General features: G+C 35.3%; 2 protein-coding genes across 5 annotated transcripts in view; both read left to right on the top strand.

Annotated features, from left to right (window-relative positions):
* The window catches only part of LOC108734373 (synaptogenesis protein syg-2), a 261522-nt gene that overhangs the window by 221189 nt on the left and 13935 nt on the right, over positions 1-26398 (top strand). For all 4 annotated transcript variants that reach the window (XM_018465908.1, XM_018465910.1, XM_018465911.2 and 1 more), the window contains one exon: positions 24865-25161. In XM_018465908.1, coding sequence (XP_018321410.1) covers positions 24865-25161 — 297 coding nt within the window. The remainder of the gene's footprint in view (positions 1-24864; positions 25162-26398) is intronic.
* LOC112904829 (low molecular weight phosphotyrosine protein phosphatase-like) lies at positions 2208-2865 on the top strand. The gene has a single exon (XM_025975879.1). It carries the CDS (start codon positions 2305-2307, stop codon positions 2770-2772), a length of 468 nt encoding a protein of 155 aa, XP_025831664.1. The 5' UTR covers positions 2208-2304; the 3' UTR covers positions 2773-2865.

The following is a 26398-nucleotide window of genomic DNA, read 5'->3' as shown; positions in this document are numbered from 1 at the left end:
TGGAAAGAATAGGAGAACAGAGGACTCTATGGAAGTCAATAAAAAATAGGCGAGATAGGTTGGTAGGACACCTTCTCATGCATAAAGGTCTAGTCAGAGACATATTAGAGGCAGAAACAGGAGTTAGGAGGGGTAGAGGTAGGCCTAGATTAGATTACTGTTCGCAAATAGTTAAGGATATGGATTGTTCTAGTTTTAGGAAAGAGTGGAGGTACGTGTCCAACCAGTCTTAGGACTGACGACCTTATGATGATGATAACAATAAGAATACCGATTAATCAATTTCGACTTTATATACCTCATTTGGTCTATATTTTTCATGTTGTAGTGGTTTAAAAATAATCCTTAACCCTGTGCGTTATTTCCAAACCCTCTTGATAAGCCTCAAACCGTTTGTAAATATCAACGTAAGAGAATAAACCAGACTATACCAGATCAAATAGGGTAATTAGACCGAATGTCCTTTCTTAGGGTTCGAACTCCAGCTTTTACTGCTTTCGCGTTATACCGACAAGGAATTTTTCAGAAATTTGAACAATAGCCAAATATGGTTTAATGCTAAAGATGGTACCTCGCTGTAGACGCATTACGCCGTGCCTAAATTGCCCGTTCGTATACTGTCATAAAACATAAATGCGATGGTTTTTTCAATAGGTCCTATATTGAAACTATCTTTTAAAATCGTTATTTTCAGGATAGGTCGTAAATTTTGGGGAAACACACATACACGATACATTCGAGTTTCTCAATGTAAATCCAAAAAAGTAGATAGATAGACACATAGATACATATATACATAGATAGATACCCGAGATAAAAATGTTCAGTCTCTCAGAGTCTCTGAAAGCTAGACTCGAGTCTTCGTCTCTCATCGAGTCTGTCTGGTGTCGCTGAGGGAGACTGTTTAGCGTCTCTGAACGAGAGACTCGAGTCGCTCGTAGAGAGACATCCTCATTTCGTATCCAGTCTCTGAACGAGAAACTCGAATCTCTGAACGAGAGACTCGAATCTCTGAACGAGAAACTCGAATCTCTAAACGAGAGACTAGAATCTCTGAACGAGAAACTCGAATCTCTGAACGAGAGACTCGAATCTCTCTATAAGTGGTGTCTCGATAGACATGGTTAAAAGTTCAACATATTTCAGAGATCCCAGTCTTTCTACGAGACACTCGGGTCTCATAATTTTTCAGTTTTATTAATTCAGTCTCTTTGTGAGAGACTCGAATCTCTTAATTAAGCATTTTATCGTTCGAGTCTCTCATGCAGAGACTGTGAGAGATCCATAAAAACACCTAGGCAAATCTGAGAGAATGTGAGAGACGCTCTCAGAAACGCTGAAAAGCTATGAGAGACTGAAAATTTTTGTCTAGGGTAGATAGATAGATAGATAGATAAATAGATAGATCAATAGATAGCTTTATTAAAAACATTATTTTTTATATATACAAGGTGCATTTATATACTAATTCTATTACTACATATGAATTTTACAAACTAAATATTTTTATTTCGCTTTTCTGCCATTTTCCTCTTCCTTTTTACATCATCCTTTCTTTCCATTTAAATTTTCCATGTTTTGTATTATTCCACATCTCTCAAAAATATGTTCGAAAGTCTCTGGTTCCAGTTTTCACAACCTACATATTTTCTTCTCTTTTACTTCTTCCAAGTACCTTATCGTCCTAATCTCACTAAATCTAAATCTTGCTGGTAAAACTAATTCATTTTTACTCTTTCGTCTTTTGAATATTTTCCTTTTCCCTTTGTTTCCATATTTTCTTGTACTCCTGTGCGAATTTTATTTTTCCTCTTCTTTTTTGCTTATCAATGTCTTTAGTTAAACTTTCCATCATTTTCCATACACTTCTATATTTTTCTAGTTTTTATCTGCAGTGCGTGATCGTCCATCCTCTTCCCATTCAAACATTTCTTCTTTCCTTCGTCCATTTTTCCCCTGCGATTTTCTTTTCTTCGGTTTGAATATTCGATATATTATCTTTTATAGCTTTTAAAGCTCTTTTCAAATATTTTAAGATCAATTTTTCTGCTTTTTATAACAAGTTTATTTACGAAAAGTTATTACAAACCCTTTCGAATCATGAAAAAGAGGGTAATGATACAAGAAATTTCAAAACAATTGTAAATCAAGCAAAAGGCATTCATTATTTATTTAGTCGGCTGAAAAATTATGTGACAGAAATTGTATCCATGTACATATAAACAATGACAAGAATGTCAACCAAAAAAATTTAAAGTGCCTGATTCTTCTTCTAAGTAGTAAAATTAAAAAAAAAAAAAAGAAATGTTGATAAGAAAAGTTCTATTCATTTGCGCTGATAATGTCTCGAGATCGGCAATGGCCGAGGCGATTTTTCGCGACCAAGCTAAAAAGGCCGGCGTCTTAGACCAATGGATTGTTGACAGTGCGACTTTGAGTCATAAAGTTGAAGGACTTCCTACGAATAAATTGTTCCATGGTATCCTGAAACAGAACAATATTAAGTTTAACAAAGCTTCCAGGTCACTCTTATTAGGAGATTATCAAAATTTCGACTTCTTTTTCGGCATGAACAAAGAAAACGTAACGTATCTAAGGTCGAAAGCTCCCAACTTCAATAAAGCCCTCATACTAGACTTCCAAGAACTTGATCCAGATCATAAAGAAATAATTGTCGATCCTTCAGATCGTCGTTCTTTGAATAAATTTCGTCAACAGTGTCAGAGGTGCTGTAAAGCGTTTTTAAACCAGTTTCATCATGTAAACACCTAACTATTTATACACATGTATATGTAATACCTACTATGGAATATTGATACACCTACCGCAACTTATAATTAGTAAAATATATAAGACATAAAAATATACAAGACTACTTGTTGTACTTTCTTTTTTCGAGCAAAATAGCTGAGGTATATAGGTAGGTAAAATTTCGACACTCACGTAGAAAAACTGCTGATAGGAGTCATATGGAGTAAAGATATTTACCTCGGCTACTTAAAGTATAGAATTTTGGATTTTTCTCATGATAATAAAGACATTCGTCTTTTAAAAAAATGTTTGATTTTTAATCTCTCTATACATTATTAATAAATAAAATTAAAACAAAAATACTTGTATGCAAGGGAAGAAAAAGTAGGGAAAGAGCGAATATAAAGATAGGAGACGAAAGCTTAGAAGAAGTGGACGATTTAAGGAATCTATATGAAGTCAGGTAAATCAGGACGGAAGGAGTAGTAGGGTTATAAAGCAGAGGATAGCGCAGGGGTGAGTCGCCTTCACTAAAAATAAGAATTTAAAAATTAGAAAAATGTTGTTAAAGGTGTATGTTTAGCGCACGAAGTTGTACGGGTGCGAAACATGGACGGTGGGCGCGGCAGAAAAGAAAAGGTTAGAAGCGTTCAAATTGTGGTATTACAGGCGAATGATGAGGATACCGTGAATAGAGAAGGTTAGAAATGAAGGGGTATTAAGAAGAATAGGAGAACAGAGGACTCTATGGAAGTCAATAAGAAATAGGCGAGATAGGTTTGGTAGGACACCTTCTCAGACAGGAAGGTCTAGTGAGAGACATATTAGAGGCAGAAACGTGAGTTAGGAGGGGTAGAGGTAGACCTAGATTAGATTACTGTTCGCAAATAGTTAAGGATATGGGTTGTTCTAGCTTTAAGGAAATGGGAAGATTAGCTCAGGATAGGAAGGAATGGAGGTGCTTGTCCAACCAGTCTTAGGACTGATGACCTTAAGATGATGATATACATTATTAAAATGTTTAACGAGTTTCATGTCGACAAAATACACCATCAAAACAGGGATTACTGGTTCGAAGTTAAGTCTAAATATTGCTTTGAATAACTGTTACTTGGCTTTTCAATTGCTACAAATAAAGTAAGAACGAAATTTGATGATCAGAGATTGTTTGAGAAAATTCATATTATTAACAATTAAAAATGTTTCAAGCTAACCCCACTGATACTGGATTCTTATCAATTGCTCTGAGATCCTCCTTGTTCAAATAGTATATTACCTTCACACGTGGATATAAACACGAATACCTACGTTGCACGTACCTTCTTCACCTTTGTATAAGTAAATGTGATTGTTTGTGTGTCTGTGTGTGTGTGTGTGTGTGTGTGTCGTATGTTCTAGAAATTCCCTGGTTGGCGTCTTTTCTAAGCGCAATCTCATCTGCGACATGAAACGATTGCAGCGTGCAATGCATTTGCAAGGAATTCAAGAATCAACCTGAAATAGGCGAGAAGCGCCCCGACGCTACCGTACGCGAGCACACAGTGGACCACATCAAACAAAGGGTTTCTAAGAAATGTAGTATTTCAATGGCGGCTCCCGCATAAGAAAGTAGAAGAAGTTGTAATTAAAAATAAACGTAATATTTAGTATTCGGTCGCTGGTTGCTCATTAATCCGTTCAGTCGCTAATATTATATTAGGAATAAGGAAACTGTAGTTCTAGCATCTTCAACGCCACGTTTACTTCAATAGTTTCATAAGATTGCCTATAGGTCGATTAATATCCATTACGTCTAGAATAATAATAAGTAAAGTTAAGCTCAAGCCCCTCTTCAAAGTCACACGATACGTAACACCTGAGCAAGCGTTTTAGTTTGCTCACAATCTGCAGCGGCATTGAAAAAAATTAATTCCTTTACTGTTTTAGTGGACAATGCGTTTTTGCGGTTAACGTAGCATATATAACAATTACTTTTCGACTAAACTTTTACTTCAATAGCTTCATAATATTATTCATAGGTTAATTGATATTAATCCATAACGTTTAGCATAATAAGGTATGGTTAAGTTTTCCCATTTTGTTCTACCGTACGTTTTTGTGCGTTATAATAGGCAAAGTTATGCTCAAACCACACGATACCTAAAAACGGAGCAAGAGTTTTAGTTTGCTCACAATCTACAGCGGCATTGAAAAAAAAATGAATTCCATCACCGTTTAGTAGATAATGCGTTTTTGCAGTTAACATATCATAATTGACGATTACTTTTTGATTAGATCTTTACCTGAATAGCTTCATAAGATTATCCGTAGGTTAACCGATATTAATCGTATGGTTAAGTTTTCTGATTTTGTTCGACCGTACGTCTTTGTACGTTATAATAGGCGTAGTTAATATCAAGCCACATGAAACTTAACAACGGAGCAAGAGTTTTAATTTGCTCACAATCTACAGCGGCATTAAAAAAAATGAATTCCATCACTGTTTAGTAGATAATGCGTTTTTGCAGTTAACATATCATAATTGACGATTACTTTTTGATTAGATCTTTACCTGAATAGCTTCATAAGATTATCCGTAGGTTAACCGATATTAATCGTATGGTTAAGTTTTCTGATTTTGTTCGACCGTACGTCTTTGTACGTTATAATAGGCGTAGTTAATATCAAGCCACATGAAACTTAACAACGGAGCAAGAGTTTTAATTTGCTCACAATCTACAGCGGCATTAAAAAAAATGAATTCCATCACTGTTTAGTAGATAATGCGTTTTTGCAGTTAACATATCATAATTGACGATTACTTTTTGATTAGATCTTTACCTGAATAGCTTCATAAGATTATCCGTAGGTTAACCGATATTAATCGTATGGTTAAGTTTTCTGATTTTGTTCGACCGTACGTCTTTGTACGTTATAATAGGCGTAGTTAATATCAAGCCACATGAAACTTAACAACGGAGCAAGAGTTTTAATTTGCTCACAATCTACAGCGGCATTAAAAAAAATGAATTCCATCACTGTTTAGTAGATAATGCGTTTTTGCAGTTAACATATCATAATTGACGATTACTTTTTGATTAGATCTTTACCTGAATAGCTTCATAAGATTATCCGTAGGTTAACCGATATTAATCGTATGGTTAAGTTTTCTGATTTTGTTCGACCGTACGTCTTTGTACGTTATAATAGGCGTAGTTAATATCAAGCCACATGAAACTTAACAACGGAGCAAGAGTTTTAATTTGCTCACAATCTACAGCGGCATTAAAAAAAATGAATTCCATCACTGTTTAGTAGATAATGCGTTTTTGCAGTTAACATATCATAATTGACGATTACTTTTTGATTAGATCTTTACCTGAATAGCTTCATAAGATTATCCGTAGGTTAACCGATATTAATCGTATGGTTAAGTTTTCTGATTTTGTTCGACCGTACGTCTTTGTACGTTATAATAGGCGTAGTTAATATCAAGCCACATGAAACTTAACAACGGAGCAAGAGTTTTAATTTGCTCACAATCTACAGCGGCATTAAAAAAAATGAATTCCATCACTGTTTAGTAGATAATGCGTTTTTGCAGTTAACATATCATAATTGACGATTACTTTTTGATTAGATCTTTACCTGAATAGCTTCATAAGATTATCCGTAGGTTAACCGATATTAATCGTATGGTTAAGTTTTCTGATTTTGTTCGACCGTACGTCTTTGTACGTTATAATAGGCGTAGTTAATATCAAGCCACATGAAACTTAACAACGGAGCAAGAGTTTTAATTTGCTCACAATCTACAGCGGCATTAAAAAAAATGAATTCCATCACTGTTTAGTAGATAATGCGTTTTTGCAGTTAACATATCATAATTGACGATTACTTTTTGATTAGATCTTTACCTGAATAGCTTCATAAGATTATCCGTAGGTTAACCGATATTAATCGTATGGTTAAGTTTTCTGATTTTGTTCGACCGTACGTCTTTGTACGTTATAATAGGCGTAGTTAATATCAAGCCACATGAAACTTAACAACGGAGCAAGAGTTTTAATTTGCTCACAATCTACAGCGGCATTAAAAAAAATGAATTCCATCACTGTTTAGTAGATAATGCGTTTTTGCAGTTAACATATCATAATTGACGATTACTTTTTGATTAGATCTTTACCTGAATAGCTTCATAAGATTATCCGTAGGTTAACCGATATTAATCGTATGGTTAAGTTTTCTAATTTTGTTCGACCGTACGTCTTTGTACGTTGTAATAGGCATAGTTAATCTCAAACCACACGATACTTAACAATGGAGCAAGAGTTTTAGTATGCTCACAATCTACAGCGGTACTGTAAAAAATGAGTTCCGTCACTGTTTTAGTAGACAACACGTTTTTGCGGTTAACGTACATATATGACGATTATTAAACTTTTACTTCGACAGCTTCATAATATTCCTATACCGTGCGTTTAATGAATAGAAATAAAGCCGGGAAGGAATCGAAAACGGAAACGGAGGCAACAGTGGCAACTGATGGCAATTGTACGTTATAATATGCAAAGTTAAGCTCAAGCCCGAGGTAAGGAAAAAGCAATGGTTTACTTTTATCCTTCTTGCGTTCTCCTCCGTTCGCTTAGTTGCCTATTGCTGGTGATGATGGTGATGGTGTTGGTATAGTGGTGGTGGTGGTGTATTAGGCTCCCAGAGGTGCGCTTTGGCGCAGAGATAAGCGTAGCAGTAAATTCTTCTGGGACGTCTCCCTTGAAGCAGTTCTTATCGATAATGATGTATAGCCCAATAAAGGAGTGATTTACGTCAGAAGCGGGCAAAAAAACGACGGTAGCAAAGGGATTCTTAATTTTTTATCAGCGTCCGAGGCTGCGGACCGCAGGAAAAGATCGGCCGACCACCCCACCGAGTTTTCTTCATCTATGTTAGTATTTATACGGGCCTATAAAATATTTGGCCCAGGAGGTGGACACGTACAATGATGAATAAACGGCCTTATTGTTGTCCGTAGAAACGGCCCGATCGATAGCTCACGAAGGATGATTAGGACGGGGATTCCGGAAGCAATTTTATAATCATCCATAAATTTTCCGCATCGATAAACGAACCTTATTAAACCCCTCCGAAAATTTAGTACTTAATAATATCTCAGAGAGCGTTTTTATGCTACAACAAAAAACCACTCTCTAGCAAATACCTACCGTTGGTACCTACACATTCAAGAAACTAATAAAAGCTGATTTATAATGAATCAAAACTCGTGGAAAATAAATTCAATTCAAGTAACTCAACTTATCTTACAATCAGTGATGTGAGTTATTTGAAATACTTGCATTTAAAATGCAAATACAAAATAAAAAAAACGATAAAGAGAAACTTCTTTAGGGATATCTATACCTTTATAACGAATAAGTAATAATTGGTGAAAGAAAGAGTACGAGAATTTTCAGGATTTGTTTTCCAGCATATTTTATTTTTAGTCCATCTAAGGAGTATTACTTTAGTACATTTTTATGTCATTCAGTAATAAAAAAATGGTCAAACGTTTTTCGTTAATTATGATACTATAATTCGGTATGTTCTCTTGTGCAGGGGAAGACTTTATATTAAGATTATAGGTAAAGGGATTAAAAAATGATCGTTAAAGTTCGTATAAAATCGTTTGTGTGGATAATTTATAATCATGGTTAAATTTCATTGTCATAATAGCGCATTTAAAGATATTTTTTAATTTTGTTTTAGAAAATAAAGCGATTGGTGTAATGAGACCAGGTCATTCCTTTACCATAGAACCAATGATTTCCATGGGGACATGGAAGGATATTAGTTGACCAGATAGTTGAACAGCAGTCACTGCAGATGGGCAATGGTCAGCTCAGTTTGAACATACACTTCTAGTAATAGAGACTGGTTGTGATATTCTGACAACCAGATGAGAGAAAAACGGTCAACCACATTTCATGGATAAAATTTGAATAAAATTCGAATGTTTGCTAGATAAAATAAATTTTAGTAAATTCTTTTTGCTATATGTACAAGTGCCTGAGTCTGGTGCGTATAAAATGTTGTAATAAATCAAGTTTTTTGTTTAATTAAATAACGTTNAATGTGCTGTTATTGGTACCATTTACTACTGAAAATATCAACGAGATGTTTATTTATATTTGAAGACATTTTAAATGCTTTAACGCTTGTTTTCGACTCGCGCTACTATTCATGATTGAACAAAACTTTTGGCAGGTACTGTATGAAAACGTATGTTTAATGAACAAGAGTCGAGAGTATAATGAGCTTTTTTCTCCCTACCTACGATTTTGTCGGCGCGCATCCAAGACATTGGAAGGGGCACATCGCTACAGAAAGTAAACAAAGTATACTATCTTTAATTATATTGATGTTCGATGTACAGATTAAAAAGGAGCGGCGACAATGTGCATCCTTGTCTGGCGCTTTTCTAAATTCCCTTCCGAACTTCTTTAAAATAGAAAATGGCCATTGAGTTTTCGACTTGAATGTTGTATCTCTACCGCGCGGTATCGTGAAAAATTCGGGCGCTTTCCCGAAAAGAAAAATGTTCAAAATAACATTGTATATTCAAATAATAAACCTTAATTAACATATTTCCATCCTGTCAAATATTAACTTGTTTTCCGGAACAAAAACAAAAAGCTAATGAAAAAGAATTAGGGCTATAAAATACGCACAACGGTCGGATTTATTGTGTTTCGTGTATGAGTAATTCCGTCCGGTAGCAAAGTGAGTTTTTGCACAACAACAACAACAACAACAACAACGTAAATGCTATGAGATTATTTGTGTGTAGAGAGTGTCCAGAGTTTGATTAAATGAAACAGATAAAAGAAACAAAAACAGGAAGCGTCAACTTTAAATAAGCAATTTGTACAAAATAAGCTGTGCGAAGGTGGCCGTACAGTGAGAGAAGTTTTAATCCGAGGATATTGTAGGTAAGACCTGGTGGGTCGCATCGCATTCTCGGTGGCATTATTGGAAGCAGCGCGTCGCGACGCCCAAATGAATCGTTTTCGTTGTGCTTACAGCCCGGACGGACTCGCCGTGTACTTTTTGTCTGACTTACCGCAGGATTTATTTTGAGTTTCGGTCAAACGGGCGGACTATTCGACAGGCAATTAGTTCTTGCTTGCGTACAACGTGGTCCTTTTTTCAAATGACCAAACGCGAATAATGTCCTCGAAGATAACCTGATTATTAAACTTTTTTAACAACAAGAGAACGCTCGTTAATTCCTGTTTTAACTCTTGTATGCTCTTACGACTTTATGAGAATGGCTATCATCAAATTTTGAGATAAACATTGACCCTCTAAACATACAAGTGAAGATATTTTTGAATATAAGTGTATTTAACCTCATTAGTAGGTATTTTTGTTTTGAGATGAATAAATGAGAATATTATATATAAAAGAAATTTTAATCATTGATTGCTGTACATCTATTAAAAAAAACTTTTATCCTTCTTGCGTTCTCCTCCGTTCGCTTAGTTGCCTATTGCTGGTGATGATGGTGATGGTGTTGGTATAGTGGTGGTTGTGTATTAGGCTCCCAGAGGTGCGCTTTGGCGCAGAGATAAGCGTAGCAGTAAATTCTTCTGGGACGTCTCCCTTGAAGCAGTTCTTATCGATAATGATGTATAGCCCAATAAAGGAGTGATTTACGTCAGAAGCGGGCAAAAAAACGACGGTAGCAAAGGGATTCTTAATTTTTTATCAGCGTCCGAGGCTGCGGACCGCAGGAAAAGATCGGCCGACCACCCCACCGAGTTTTCTTCATCTATGTTAGTATTTATACGGGCCTATAAAATATTTGGCCCAGGAGGTGGACACGTACAATGATGAATAAACGGCCTTATTGTTGTCCGTAGAAACGGCCCGATCGATAGCTCACGAAGGATGATTAGGACGGGGATTCCGGAAGCAATTTTATAATCATCCATAAATTTTCCGCATCGATAAACGAANTTTTAATTATATGTATATTAAAAAAAAGAAAGTGATTAAACAAATTGTTCACAAAAGTGAATTTCGACCACTCGAAGCAATGGTGCTAACAGTTTCGAGCTCACAGTGACTGATAGGGGGGAAAAACTAGTTAGATATAGTAGAAATTAGTGAAGTCCGTTGGCCCGAAGCCCGAGACCTTTGAAGTGGAGGCTTTGGAATAATACATACAGGATCGGTGGAAGGTAATTCGGGGGTAGGAAGTGTAATGCGTAGGAAAGAAAGGCAAAGTGTAGAAAGTTATTTACAAAAAAACGATAAGATATTTGTGGTTAAATTAAACTCAATTAGTGCAGGTTTACATGCCTACATCATCTGACAGTGATGAAGACGTTGAAGCGGTGTATGCAGATATAGAAGACGTGTTAAGTTTAGTGGAAGGGCAGGAAAATCTAATAATTGTAGAAAACTTCAACGCAGTAATAGGGGAAGGTAAAGTGGGTGCAATAGCAGGTTCTTTTGGATTAGGCAATAGAAATGATAGCGGAGATATTCAACCTTCAGGTGATTTAGGGAGATATCAGTTAGACTACATACCTGTTAGGCAAAGATTTAAAAATCAAGTTAAGGACTGTAGCGGTTATCCAGGAGCAGATACTTAGATAGCGATCATAACTTAGTAATTATGAAGACCAATCTTAAATTGAAAAATTCTGAAAAAGAGGGAAGGTAGGAGACGTCTTGACTTATAAAAGCTAAAATGTAACGAAACGCGTGATAAGCCAGATACAAGGACAGACAAAATACTAAAGGTCGTGGGAAAAACGAATGACAGGGGCATAGTGACAGAATGGAACTGCACTAAAGCGTGCCTAAAGTCAGTAGCTGCAGATATACTGAATCTTAAACGAAACGAAAGTAGGAAACCCTGGATAACAAGTGAGATTTTAGGATTAATATAACCAGACAGACGAATAAGGGCAAAAAAGATATAAGACTATAAAGTGGGAAATAATTAGGAAGTGTAGGGCAGCTAAGGAACAGTGGATTGAGAGGTTTTGTAAAGAAGTAGAAGAAAAGTTTGAGGTAGCTAAAACCGATGGGACTTATGGTATGAGAGATGTAGGGTACAGTAGTAATAATATGTATAAAAAGCGAGGCAAGAAAAAAAGGAAAGAATGGAAGTGCGTGTCCAACCAGTCTTAGGACTGACGACCCTTACGATGATGAGTAGGTATTTTATAAGTCACTATCAGCAGCTGGTCATATTAACCCGAGCATATCAACACAATAAACGGACTGTTACTACACACGGAGTCGTTATATATACAAAATCAGTTTTTAATTGCCGATAACTACGGAAGCTTGGTTGTTGTAATTTAATAGATACTTTAGTGTATTTGTATCTAATTTTAAAATCCATCTTATGTATCTGTCTTGAATCCTTTCTTCTAATATGTCTCTAACTAGTCTCCTTCATATCTGAGATGTCCTACCAACCTATCTCGCCTATTCCTTATAGGCTTGACCTGCAATATAAATATAAAGTAATTTCTTGTTTTACGTCAAATTGGAGTTCAGCGTATAGAGCTCATCAACGTTGTGTATTCGTTTCTTGCTCGGAAAACACGTCTGCCTTTGGTGAAAATTAATTACACATCCTTTATACACATCTGCCTAGTCTGTTTACTTTTGTATTTATATGCTTCGTGTCGCGTTTGCCAGACGCGTTACTGTCCGACTGACTTTATCTTTTATTTGAAAAGCAAACGAACAAGAAGAAATTCTGCAAAGTCAAAGGGCACCTCCCGCGCGGACTTGATTCGTTTTCAACCAACCTGGACGTTACTTTGAAAAAAAAAAGCAGGAAAAAATTATTCGTAGAAATTCCGTTCGGGACTGTTTTGTAAAGTTCTGAATTATTTATCGCCTCAACTTTACGCATAATGGACATAACATTAATAATTCCCTTTATCTGACGTAAATTGCAAATTACGTTCTGCAAGGGAGATTAATTACGGGGCACCGAAGAGAGGATTTTGAAAAGTTTATTAAAGCCCTTTTTGTGTAAAATATTGAATTAAATTGTTTACCTAAATCATGCCTAATCCTTTTCTTTGCAATTTATAAGGCGATAAATTGCAGACCCTTCGAACATTGTTTCCATTAATAGTTTTTTAATTACGCGATGGTCTCACAATTATTTTCATTAATTAGTTAGCCACATTAATTAATTTAAAACAGACTAACTGGCAAGTTTGTTGTAGTTATGTACGTATCAACGACAGTAGAATAAATAATTAAAGTTAGAGATTATTTTTTTTAAATATATTATTAACGCAAAAATAGGTCAACCCTCCAAATTTTGGTGCAGTAGGTCAGATCGAAATGCATTTTAAAGATATTTGGGAGGTATGTCAAAATGCTACGAGACAAATAAAAATTTGGAAGAACGTTCCTCATTCAATTCTAAAACTCCTGTAAAAATTACAAAGCGATTCACTAAACCGTTAAAAAGTTATTGAAATTTTAAAAAATTGTAATTTTACACGTCATTTTATGGAGATTCGTTAACCGAACAGATTAAATTTATTTTTATTAACAGAAAAAAAGCTACCAGAAATTTCAAACTTTTATAATAAGTAACTTGAACTCTGGAGAATCACTTTAGCGTAAGGTTATTCAAATTCACTAAATGGTTATCGAGGAAAAAATGAAAAATTAGCTGAAAATCTCGTTTTTACTTGATAATATAATGATAATATTTATAATTGTCTGAAATAAATGCAATTTTAAAGTTTTAATTATTATTTAAACATATTAAAAAGTTTTACGCTCATTATTAATAGAGATTGAAACTAAATATTTTTTTGTTTCGAAGTTGAAATCAAGGCATATTCACTGCCAAAAGTCAGTTAAAAATTTTCCATATTATTCGTTATTTCTTATTTTATTCAAAGTTTTTGGTCAAATTCCAAATTTTCTCTCAAACCGTATACTTTTTTTTAGTATAGATAGTATTTATTTACCTCATGATATGCTGCAAAACCTAATTAATCACGAATTTCTAATTTTATGTACTCTTGTCTCCGATTGTACCTCCCAAAAATCCTTAATATTTCTCTTAGTCGTCAGAGATCGATTTGCTTATCATTATTCAATCTATTTTATTTTATTATTATAACCAGGTCTTATTTTTACTGAATATTTTCTTCAACCATTCCGATGATATTTATAACTCTCCTTCTATCTTTAAAGAGAGTTTGGAATCTATGTCTGATTCCCTTTTTTGTAGCAGCATCAGTCAAAAATTGTAAATTTTTTTACAAAACTAGTTTATTTAAAAACATGTTCTAACTTGTTATAATTCATGGTATCATTTGGATAATGTATTATAAACGTATAGTCATGCAAGCTGGTGCATCACGAAATATTACCATCAAGAGATATATTGCAATTTGTTTGAACAAAACAAAACGTTCACTCAAATCGGTCAATGCCAATGAGTTGGAAGAGGCAAGGGAATGTAAAGCGAAATGTCGCACGCGATTTTTTTCATAACAACAGACATGAGGAATTTCAGCATGAAATTTGATTACTTAAAAGTTTGTCTATTTTATTTGCTACATTTGCCAAATGGACTGTAGACTTAAAATCCAAGTTATATATGTATATACAGTCGGACTTCGATAACTCGAATTTTTGTCGAAGCAAATTGGTTGGCAATAGCGTCAAAAGTAGGAAATGCATGTAAATTTGTCTTTATTACTCGAACTTCGATTACTCGAATATCTTGATAACTCGAACGAAGTATTTTGCGCTAACTTCGATAAGTCGAATTTTCTGAGGGAATTCCGTAATTACGGTCGATTTTAACCTATCGTTTTTAACGTATTTATACAGGTAGTTCAGTTTCTGCGCTTGCTAAGTTCACTTGTTTGACTTACTAGTTACTACTAACAATAAGTAAAAACTACTGTGCCTATTTCATTTATATATTACATTAAAGACATTTTTGCGTGTGTTAATATGTCATCAAACGTACTTTAAAAACATTGTCTGTTGGTCAAAAATTTGAGAATTCGTTGAGTGTCATGCGTTCCTATTTAAAAGCCAGTGAATATACAACCGATGCCCTGTATAATAGTTTAAATGAAATTGAAGCTTTTTTCGAAAACCAAAATAAGAAATCCGTTCGTCAGTCACAAATAACTGACTTTTTACAGTAAAATAGTAAATACATACATATATGTATATATGTACTTGAAGTGCATACATATGTACATACTTACTATGTATGTAAAAATATGTTGATATTACTGTTTCATAATTTTTGTTATTCCTTTAAAAAGCATAGATATTAAGGTACTAATGTAACATTTAACCAATTTTTACTGAAATAAATTCACAAAGAACTACTAATTAAAGAAGTATTATTTGATAACTCGAAGTTTTTATGTGTCACATAGCAGTTCGAGTTATCGAAGTTCGACTGTATATGAAACCAATTTTTACTGAAATAAATTCACAAAGAACTACTAATTAAAGAAGTATTATTTGATAACTCGAAGTTTTTATGTGTCACATAGCAGTTCGAGTTATCGAAGTTCGACTGTAATTTATATTTATGTGCAGGGTATAAAAAGGTAACAGAACATTTACCTAAAGTTACCTCATCGTTTCTGTATATTTAGCCCAATTTATTTTTAAGTGTTACTGTCTCTCTTGAACTGGTAAACGTAATTTTTTTATGTATCCTTGTCGTTTTAGGTAATTAAAAATAATTCTAAATTATGTTTTACTTCGACAAGAGTTAGTTCGTAAAAACTTTAAGAAATTGCAAAAAGGACCGTGTTTTTTCCCTACCTTTTCTGTTAAGAGACATTAACCGTTTACTTAATGAAAACCTAAACCTTCAGACTTTCAGAACTGTTAAAAAATATTTTTAAGCTTTCATTAAAAAAAACTCATTGTTTGTTGAGACGCTTATTTAAATATTTTCGTCATCAGTCTGTTTCGAGTAAGACCAGTTATTTAAGTAATGAGTTCCGTCCGGGAAACAACGATAAATCTTTTCGACAAATAACCTTTTCGTTTTTTTTTTTCTTCTTATTCCTTGCTGTTCCCATTTTTCTTCCTTTCCGACATTCTTTTTATGTACCTTAAGAACGAAGCTCCATCTCGAATAAACGAAAAGTATGAATCAAGTACTAGAACACTTTTTATCTATAATATACTTATACGTACGAACAATCCTATTTCGACTTCCAAAACAAAAACTAAATCGGTCAAGTACAGGTCAAACTCGTATTAATAGAGATTTTTATCGTCTATTATCACCGAAGGTCCATATTCGGTTGAAACCTTATGGTGCAGAAGAAAAAATCAAGGATATTTTATCTTATTTCATTTAATAGGCAAAGAAATTGGAAAAAGTTGCTGATTTTCGGTATCTAGGAAGTCATTTAATTCAGGATGAAAGGAGAAGTAGAGATATAAAACAAAGCATAGCGAATCAGGGTCGAGTTGCCTTTAACAAAAAGATGTCACTTATATGTGCTCAAGCTCGCATAATTTAAAGATTCGGAAAAGATTGTTAAAGATATATGTGTGGAGCATGGCGCTGTACGGATGCGAAACGTGGACGGTGGACAGGATAGGAAAGAAGGTTAGTAGCATTCGAAATGTGACGTTTTGTAAAAACCAAATTTTTGTAACAAACATCATCATCATAAGGTTATCAGTCCTAAGACTGGTTGGTCACGCACCTCCACTCTTTCCTATCATGAGCTAATCTTTGCATTTCCCTAAAACTAGAACAACCCACATCCTTAATTATCTAATCTAGGTCTACCTCTACCCCTCCTAACTTCCGTTTCTGCCTGTAATATGTCTCTGACTAGACCTTCATGCCTGAGAACCTGTCCTACTAACCTATCTCGCCTATTTCTTATTGACTTCCATAGAGTCCTCTGTTCTCCTATTCTTTCTAATACCTCTTCATTTCTAACCTTCTCTATTCACGGTATCCTCATCATTCGCCTGTAACACCACATTTCGAACGCTTCTAACCTTTTCTTTTCCGTTGCGCCCATACAGCGCCTTGCTCCAAACATACAACCTTAACAACCTTTTTCGAATTTTTAAATTAAGCGTTCGCGAGCATAGAAGTGACTCCTTTTTATTGAAGGCGACTTGCTATCCTCTGCTTTATATCCCTACTACTCCTTCCGTCCTGACTTATCTGACTTCCTAGATATCTAAAATCGGCCACTTCTTCTAATTTTACGTCTATTATCCTTTATATTCGCTCTTTTCCTACTTTTTTAAACATACGCCTTGAAATTATTATAGATCCAAAATCAAAACTATATTTTCAAAGACATACTTTAAGAGGCACAAATCCAAAATGGGCCACTTTCGCAGTTGACAAGGCCGATATTTCTACTGTAATTCGCTCATAGTTGTTCTCAAACAAACGTAAAATTATTTCATGTTTTAAACAAATGTGCGATTGTTCTTTCCCATAATGGGTACACATGGGTACTTATACGCTATGTACTTAAAGTCTGAACACGTTTGGATGGTTGTGTAAAGTAATTGCAAACAAACCGTGAAGGCATCTCAGCAAACATATGCAGATATCCGCTGACTTCTTCCGTTAATGTAAAACTACGTGTTCGTATGCTGTTCCTCCAGATTCCCATTTGACAAATGTATGACATGTATAAATGTACATTTGTATGTAGACAAACAGGAACACATCCGTTTGTTGCTGGGTCTGTTTAAACAACTAACGCACGCAATGTGAATTGATGTGGAAAATGTTCATGTTAAACGAAGGTGTGCATATACGACACCATTTTATACAAGCACACTTCAGATATGAATAAATGGAAGTATTTACTAAATAAATTCGTTCTGGGACCACAGAAAGTATCTTGGAATTTTTATGAGAGAATGACCGAAGATTAGAAAACTGTATCATCATCATAAGGTCGTCAGTCCTCAGTCCTAAGAGTGGTTGGACACGTACCTCCACTCTTTCCTATCCTGAGCTAATGTTCGCATTTCTCTGAAACTAGAACAACCCATAACCTTAACTATTTGCGAACAGTTATCTAGTCTAGGTCTACCTCTACCCCTCCTAACTCCCGTTTCAGGTTTCTGTCTCAAATATGTCTCTGAATAGTCCTTCATGCTTAAGAAGGTGTCCCAACAACCTATTCTTTCTAATACCTCCTCATTTCTAACCTTTTCTATCCACGGTATCCTCATCATTCGCCCGTAATATCTCATTTCGAACGCTTCTTTTTCTTTTTTCTTTTTCATTCCTTTTCCTGCATACTGTCCATGTTTCTAACCCGTACAGTGCTGCGCTCCAAACATACACCTTTAACGACCTTTTTCGAATTTCTAAATTAATTGTTTGCGAACATAGAAGTGACTTGACTCGACCCTGCGCTATCCTCTGCTTTATATCACTACTACTCCTTCCGTCCTGACTTATCTGACTTCATAGATACCTTACATCGGCCACTTCTTATAGTCTTTCATCTCCTATCTTTATATTCTCTTTCCGTTCTTTTTCTTCCTTTGCATACCAGTATTTTAGTTTTACTTTTATTTATTTTCATACAGTACTGTTTTGTCAGTACCGCTTCCATTTTATTTAAAGCTATCTCTTACTCCTTCTTGCTAGATGCCAACACTGCTATATCATCTGCAAATCTAAGCATACTAATATTTTGCCCCTGTATATCTATCCCTACAATTGTACTGCCTTTAATGATGTTGATTGCGTCTTCGATGTATAGATTAAAAAGTAGCGGTGACAGTGTGCATCCCTGTCTGACTCCCTTCCTAATATTTACTTCTCTACGTTGCAGCCCCCAGCTCTATAACTGCCTGTTGCTCTTTATACAAACCAGGTATCACACTTTTATCTTTTGATAGAATATTGATTACTAAACTAAAATATTTGGTATTTCAATAGATTTTATGTTTACTATTTCTCCACGACAGTAATACGTACATCAGTATGGCCGAACTGTTACGTGATATATATATCACGTTTTGATTAACGATAACTTATTACTATGATTCTGTCATCTTGTAGACATTTAGTGCTTATGAACATTACAGACAAGTCTCAACGGTTTCTCGTTAAAAATCCGCCAACCAAAAATTAAAGTTTCTTTGCTTTAGTGTTATATCGATTCCTTAAACAGGATTTAATGTGGTTTGGGACGTTGATGAGGGTGATATTTAATAGAGAGACCCCCCACATGAAACATTAACACTAACCGATTACCTGGTGCCCGGCAAAATCATTACCCAGTACATCCCTAATATTTTGTAATTCAATTGTGTAGTATTTGTTTTGATGGTTTCCCTATGAGCGGCTTCTTCTTTTTCTTGGTCCTTGTGTTGTGTTTGTATGTCCATTAATTTAAGTCGGCATTCTGTTTTAAATTAGACTGCATCAGATGGCGTGTTCGTCCACCCAAGACTGTACGAGAGAGACTCCTCAAGTGCCATTTGCATTTTACGAGGCATTCTCGCAATGCTGTGATAAAAGGGGAAGTCCGGACTTCCATTTGCCCTGCTTTCATGAAAGGAAAACGATTCATAATTGCATGTAATACTTGGATCGTCGGTTGTTGCTGAAACGCAACTGCAACACTGTTTCTCTGATTCCTAATATACTTTCAAGTACAACAGAAGATTACACTGTAATTTCTACTTCAATTTACGGAATGGCCAATTCTAATTTTCAACTATTCAATTGACAAAAGCATGAGTCACCAAAAGATCAAGGTTCAGTCTGCATGACTATGATCAAGAATATACGGTTACACCTGCAAGACTTCATGAAACGAAAAACCAAAAGGCAGAGAGAATTTAATCTATTAAATTTAGCAAAAAAGGATCTACTTGAAATTTTGACATTAAAACCAGAAACAGGAGTTACGGGACGCACTCAATTACATTATTGTTGGTAAATAATTAGAGATATAGATTACTCAAAATAGGAAAAAGTGGGAGTAGGTCATGTTGCGTGATGTGACGATGTCAAAAACTACAATCGTCGGTGTACTGCTGTACCACATAGAAAAAACTTCTCGAAGGACCAGTGCACTCGATGGTAAAGAAAACTCACATAGAAATACAAATAACTATATTTAAAATGCTTCAAGTGCACACTAAAGGGTTATGTTGGCGATGATTGCAATTGATTTGTGTCGATTGATTATGTTCTATGATAATGTTCTGTATGTCGATTGATTGATATTCTGTTCGATTATGAAAATATGCTGTCGATTTACTAAAATTCTTAATATATAAATTGTCATCCCTACTACGAAATGAGCCAGCCGAAACTGGTTCAAGGTGTACAGCTATTGTTAGGGTGGTGACCTTACCAACCCTGGAAATACCGAATGGTACTGATTTCGAGACAGACAATACATCGTATACGTTTCTTTGGTACCTGCACAGCAATAGTGCAGGAATTGAACATAATTTGGAAATGTTGCTGAAGGCAGATTCTTGAAATTACAAATAATAATGTTAAACTGAACAATTGATACAAATAACCCAAGAAACAAATGTGCAAATGAACAAATATACCTACAACTAAGCAAAGAAATAAATATACAAATGAACAAATATACCTACATATATACAAAGAAACAAATATACAAATAAACATGTATACCTACAAATAAAGAAATATACAATTATGATTAAAACAAACAGAATAGCTCAAAACCCCAATGCCAAAACANGGGTCATGTTCACTGAACCTTAACAACTATCAGTATAAATTAGGATTAGTTCTCATTTAGGTTTAGTTTACTTCAGTCCCTGAAGAAGGTAACTTTGTTACCGAAAAGTACTTCGGACAACTACAGTGTCTTGTTTTGGCCTTGGGGTTTTGAGCTATTCTGTTTGTTCTACAACAACCGCCAAAGTTTTTCCAATCTTCATATTTTAATTATGATTAAAATATAAAAAATATGTTTCAAACGTGTAAACAGGTCATCATCATCATAAGGTCGTCAATCTGGTTGGACACGCACCTCCACTCCTTCCTATCCTGAGCCAATCTTCGCATTTCCCCTAAACTAGAACAAACCATATCCTACCACTCTCCCCGTCTCGTAAATGTGACTAAGTAACATAAACGTACGATCTCTAACCTCTTGTCCTGCATGTTTTAGAATTTCACCCTAATATCCCGTCTGCACCTGACGCTTTATCATTCTTTAAGTTTTTTTATGCTACATCGAACTCTTCTCTCATTATGGGATAACCTAGCTCATCTATCTCCACACTATCTTCCTTCTCTAATATATCTCCCAACTCAGGGCCTGCGTAAAGCTTCTCTAAATATTCTTTCCATCTGTCTGCCTTTTCCTCATTTTCTATCAAAATGACCCCTGCCTCGTTTCTTATATTATTACTACTGTACCCTACATCTCTAAAATTCCTTTTAACTATATTCTAAACTTCATCCGTTTTACCTACTTCAAACTTTTCTTCTACTTCTTTACACCTCATGCCAATTCACTGTTCCTTGGCTGCCCTACACTTCCTAATTATTCCCCACTTTATACATCTTTGTAGTAGTTTACACTGCGCTACATTTAAACTTTTAATTTTCTTTTTTTGGGTAAGGCACATCAATCTCGTACTTGAATCTGCGTGTCCTGTAAATTGTGTGGTTTCAGTATCGATCTTCCCGTTTCTCGATAAAACAAAGACAGGAACGTGCCTGTGACATATTCTGGAACTTTCCAAAACTGACAATGCATAATTCTGTCACACTTTCGAAAGCAAACGAGGTGTTTGCGATGTCTGGTTTGCACATAGTTTTGTGTATTCGTGTAAAATCGTTGTATCTGAGTTATTTGTGTGTTTAACGTTGGTCGAATATCTGCAATGAGATCCAAACTTCGCAAAGTATCTTTGGGACACTTGACCGGAATCATGTACGTGTTACAGAATTATTGCAATTCCCAAACAAAGTTTTATTGTATAGGTGCGAATTGAAAATGAATATTTTAAATATTTGTTGGACAGTTAGAAATAACAGAAGAAGCATGAATCGTTATATCCAAATCGAAAGATAACTATATTCAATACCAAGTACAGTTTTTTAGTGGTTGATATAATATTACATTTTTCTTTCATCCAGTTACCTACGATACAATAATGGATGACGAGAGATGGCTGCTTCAGAGTACGTGTTTCTTTTATATAGTTTCAGCAAGTTCAGCAGCGTCTAATAATGACATTAAGAATAGCAACTTGCAAAGTTTCTAAAGTCGCCTTTGTCATACTTAGGTTACAAGACATTTTCATGATAAAATACTTTTGACAGCATTTGTTATTTCTATTAAGTACCTGCTGCTTTAGACGTAAAAATTAAAAAAAAATACAACGTGTAATTATACAACACGCTACTGAAGTGAAACTTCTTCAAACACACAAACATACCGGGATAGGGGTTAAGGAATTGGTTTAATGGTATTATTTGTACACTATGCTTCACACGGGTACAATGTTGATAGTAAATATACTATAGAATGTCTTTATATAAAACAATCACAGATTTTTTGTATTAGACAATACAAACCGGCCGGTACCGCCGCAACCGCTATCTCTCTGCATTTTAAGTCTGTAATATCTTCGAAAATATTCATTTAAATTACATTCTGTAAAGGGACATATTGATCTATATTAAATGCACAATGTATTTTAAAGTACTTAATTGGATAAGGATTAATGCTGTATTGCTTAAAATCGCTTCGTAAATAAGCCATTATTTCTCGTAAAAAGTAAAGGATAAAAAATGGTTATCGTGGGTTATCCCTAAGAGAGAGACATACACCATCGCGGACTGTTTTGTAGACTTTTTTAAGATGTACAATACTGTAATATATTACATATTTTGATCTATCTCGTAGGGTTCAACCAGCGTTTGCAATGTAAGCACAAAAAATGTGTTTATTTACATCACATTACAAACCTCTAAAATTATCAATGTTTCTCTATTATATTATGCATGTATTATACAAATAAACCTTCCTCTTGAATTACTCTATCTATTAAAGAAAACCGCATTAAAATCCGTTGCGTAGTTTTAAAGATCTAAGCATACATAGGGTCAGACAGCGGGGGAAATGCGTTGCGTGATTTCGTTACATAGCAACTCGCATGAAACGAACTTACCCTACCGTGCGTAAAGAAGTTTCACTTCAAAAAAAATCACATTACGCTTTGTAAAACAACACATTGATTATCCTTGAAGCAATTTTTGTTTCCTGGCCTAATAGCTAGGACCGGAATCTTCACAATTTTTATACTATATACTAACATATGCTCATAAAACGTTTAGAAGTCGAGGTATCATCCAATCGTCCTCAGCCTCTAACTCAGGAATGACACACTGTAGTATACCTTGTTGTTCTAGTACATTTTTGTTATCTTCTGTATGCGCTATTGTCAGCAGAGTGTCTCCTGTAGTTTCCTGTAGTTTTATCCTGGAGCACAATCGAATATAAAACAGAACGTCGCGGCGCGTCGCCTGTACTTCGAAAGCTCTATGAATTATGTATTTGCGGTGTCTCTCGTGGCCGATGCATGGTACATAATTTCCGTTCGTTGGGAATTCACCGCGCGATTTTAAACGTTCGTCGGCCTGATGCTGCGCCTCTCTGTCAACACTCTTCGCGAAAGATGCCACGTCAAAAATCAGAAGACGAGCCGGGTGAGAGAAAAGGGTCTTCTAAACGATTGATGACACTGACGACAACGGCACGAACTAGGTCGTAAAACGATATAGTGCAAGTGACATGATGCGAGTTTAAAAGAACGAAAGAAGTTCTACTTCCGACGTCGGGCTCTAGACTTTTCTTACACGCGCCGGGGGAGTATTTTTTGAATCGTAAAAAACAAGGTCCTTTTGAATTTGAATAGGCCCAAGCCAGTGCTTTTGTATATTCTGCAGCTACATATCTAAGTTGTGAACCAAAATCTTTTGTGCGTTACGCGTTAGTAACTATGTCCTGTACAATAGAATAAGGACAAACTTCAGAAGATTTTCTGGCGTGCTGAATTTCGTCAATATAAGAAACTTTCAGGATAAGTTTTTAATAATAATGATGTAATTTTTAATAGGTTTTCATTAGATCCACAATTTTTATTATCATTATCATAAGGTCATCAGTCCTAAGACTGGTTGGACACGTACCTCCACTCTTTCCTATCCTAAGCTAAACTTCGCATTTCCCTAAAACTAGAACAGCCCACATCCTTAACTATTTGCGAACAGTAATCTAATCTAGGTCTACCTCTACCCCTCCTAACTCCTGTTTCTGCCTCTAATATGTCTCTGACTAGACCTTCATGCCTGCGAAGGTGTCCTACCAACCTATCTCGCCTATTTTTTATTGACTTCCATAGAGTCCTCTGTTCTCCTATTCTTTCCAATACCTTTTCATTTCTAACCTTTTCTACCCACGTTATCCTCATCATCCGCCTATAAAACCACATTTCGAACGCTTCTAACCTTTTCTTTTCCGTCGCGCCCACTGTCCATGTTTCGCACCAGTACAACGCCGTGCTCCAAATATACACCTTTAACCACCTTTTTCTAATTTCTAAATTAACCGTTCGAGAACATAGAATTGACTTCTTTTTATTAAAGCCGACACGACCCTGCGCTATCCCCTGCTTTATATCCCTACTACTCCTTCCATCCTGACTTTTATATTTAAAATTTTTCACTTCAATCCCAAAATATGGAAAACTGTTTTTCTTTGTAGCTTTGGCGCCCTCTATCTTTTTAGGAACGAACTGTAGTGAGTTTAATCTATCAAATTTCAAACTCTACGTTTATTATTCTCATACATTCTCTGGTCAAAAATGAAATTCAATCTGCTTTGCGTCATTTTTAACTTCAGAAACTAGCCTTGAGAATCTCCTAAGACTTAAAGCGAAACGTTGGCGGTTGTTTTTGAAAAGTAAATAACTTTTAAACCTTTTTGATCTTAATTTCATTTCATGTTGATTATGAACAGAGGATGAATGGAGTACGTAATCAAAACAAAATCGTTTATTTTATTACAGATGCTCCGGTGTGTCAGGACTCAGAAGTGACCGTTATTGGTGCGTCATTGGACGAAGTAATCCGTGTGCGGTGCCGTGTGTCAGCGGATCCTAGCGACGTCACCTTTGACTGGCAGTTTAGCAACAGTGGCGAAAGTTTTGACGTGTCTCCAGCACGTTTTGCAACCACAAGCAGCAACGTGAGCGAGCTCATGTACACGCCAGCTTCTCAAAAGGACTACGGAACCCTCACCTGTCTCGGCAGGAATTCTATCGGGAAACAGGCGAAGCCTTGCGTCTTCCAAGTCATTCCGGCATGTAAGTGACATAAACGACACAAGAAATAGTACCTTTTTTAGCCTTTTAGCCATCACGTCCCTTCAGGGTTTAGTATTAAGTAGATAGAACCGGTGAGTTTCAGGCTTTACTCTATAAACTGCGGAAAGGTCTTATGATTAGACGTGATCAGCGACAAGGAGCTTTTAAAAATTTGGACGACCGTTTTGATTTTGTTGTCAGCATTTTATTTTTTATCACTGCGATATTTCCGATGTCCGAAACATAATTACAATCGATTTCATTTATTACAATCGACCATTTTGCTATAGCGACGTTAAATCTAAGTCCCTTGAATTTAAAGCATACTTTAGTACAAAATAGCGACTTCTTCTATAGCGACTTGGGATATAACGCCGAGTTCGGGTGATGTAGCGACTGTTATTAATTGATCATTTGTAACTAATCCGTAGTTCATAATCCAATGCAGTTGGCAGCAAATAGCTTTCTTATCTTTTGTATACATTCACACAAATTGTGATCAAGTGTGGTGACTTTTACCGTTTGTTTGTAGATGTCTTCATTATCCATAACATAATTACAGGTATAATTATAATGTATAATCTTCAGTCCCAAATATTTCGGCAAAATTTTCCCAGAAAATGAAAACCCAAATGAGACAAATCCGGGCCTGTTTTACCTCCACATAATTTTGCTAGAATTTATTATAAACTACAACCAAATCGGACCATCCAATTCACAATTATTCTTGATCAAATTAACAAAATGAGATGTAATAAACACTTCGCGTTTTTGACCAGGTTAAGGTCACATTACTGGGCCATACTAAAAGGTAAAAGATTATGTTCTAGAAGAAAAAGTGTAACGAAATTCGTACTTGATAACGCATCTTGTTAAGATCCATACCCACGAACGTCTGTAAAAAGCGGAACGCGATAATAGAACGTTCTTTTTACAACCAATTTACTATTTTATTTCCAGTTTTATGACATAATCTGAAACGTGGATCGGCATCCGTAATATTGCAATCGTGAATTTGTCCGGACCGCATTTTGTAATGCATTAATATTTTATGGCGCCTCTTAAAAACCGATTTAATTTGATGAATTTGTGAAACACCAAACAAACGCTGTTTAATTAAGCTTTTGTCTGCATTATTGTCACTAATTTAATTGTCAACATAAACAACGCGCCAAATTGGTTTTCGATCGGAGTGCCTTCTTTATTCCAATTGAAATTAATTTTTTTGGTTAATTGC

This window comes from Agrilus planipennis, unplaced genomic scaffold (assembly GCF_000699045.2).
Source record: "Agrilus planipennis isolate EAB-ADULT unplaced genomic scaffold, Apla_2.0 scaffold54, whole genome shotgun sequence".
In the NCBI taxonomy this organism is placed as follows: domain Eukaryota; kingdom Metazoa; phylum Arthropoda; class Insecta; order Coleoptera; family Buprestidae; genus Agrilus; species Agrilus planipennis.
The sequence above is the reverse complement of the archived record's forward strand: the minus strand, read 5'-3'. Positions and strand labels throughout refer to the sequence as shown.

What these genes read in the sequence shown, in the direction of transcription:
- LOC112904829 (XM_025975879.1), top strand. Translation starts at nt 2,305, where the DNA reads ATGTTGATAAGAAAAGTTCTATTCATTTGCGCTGATAATGTCTCGAGA.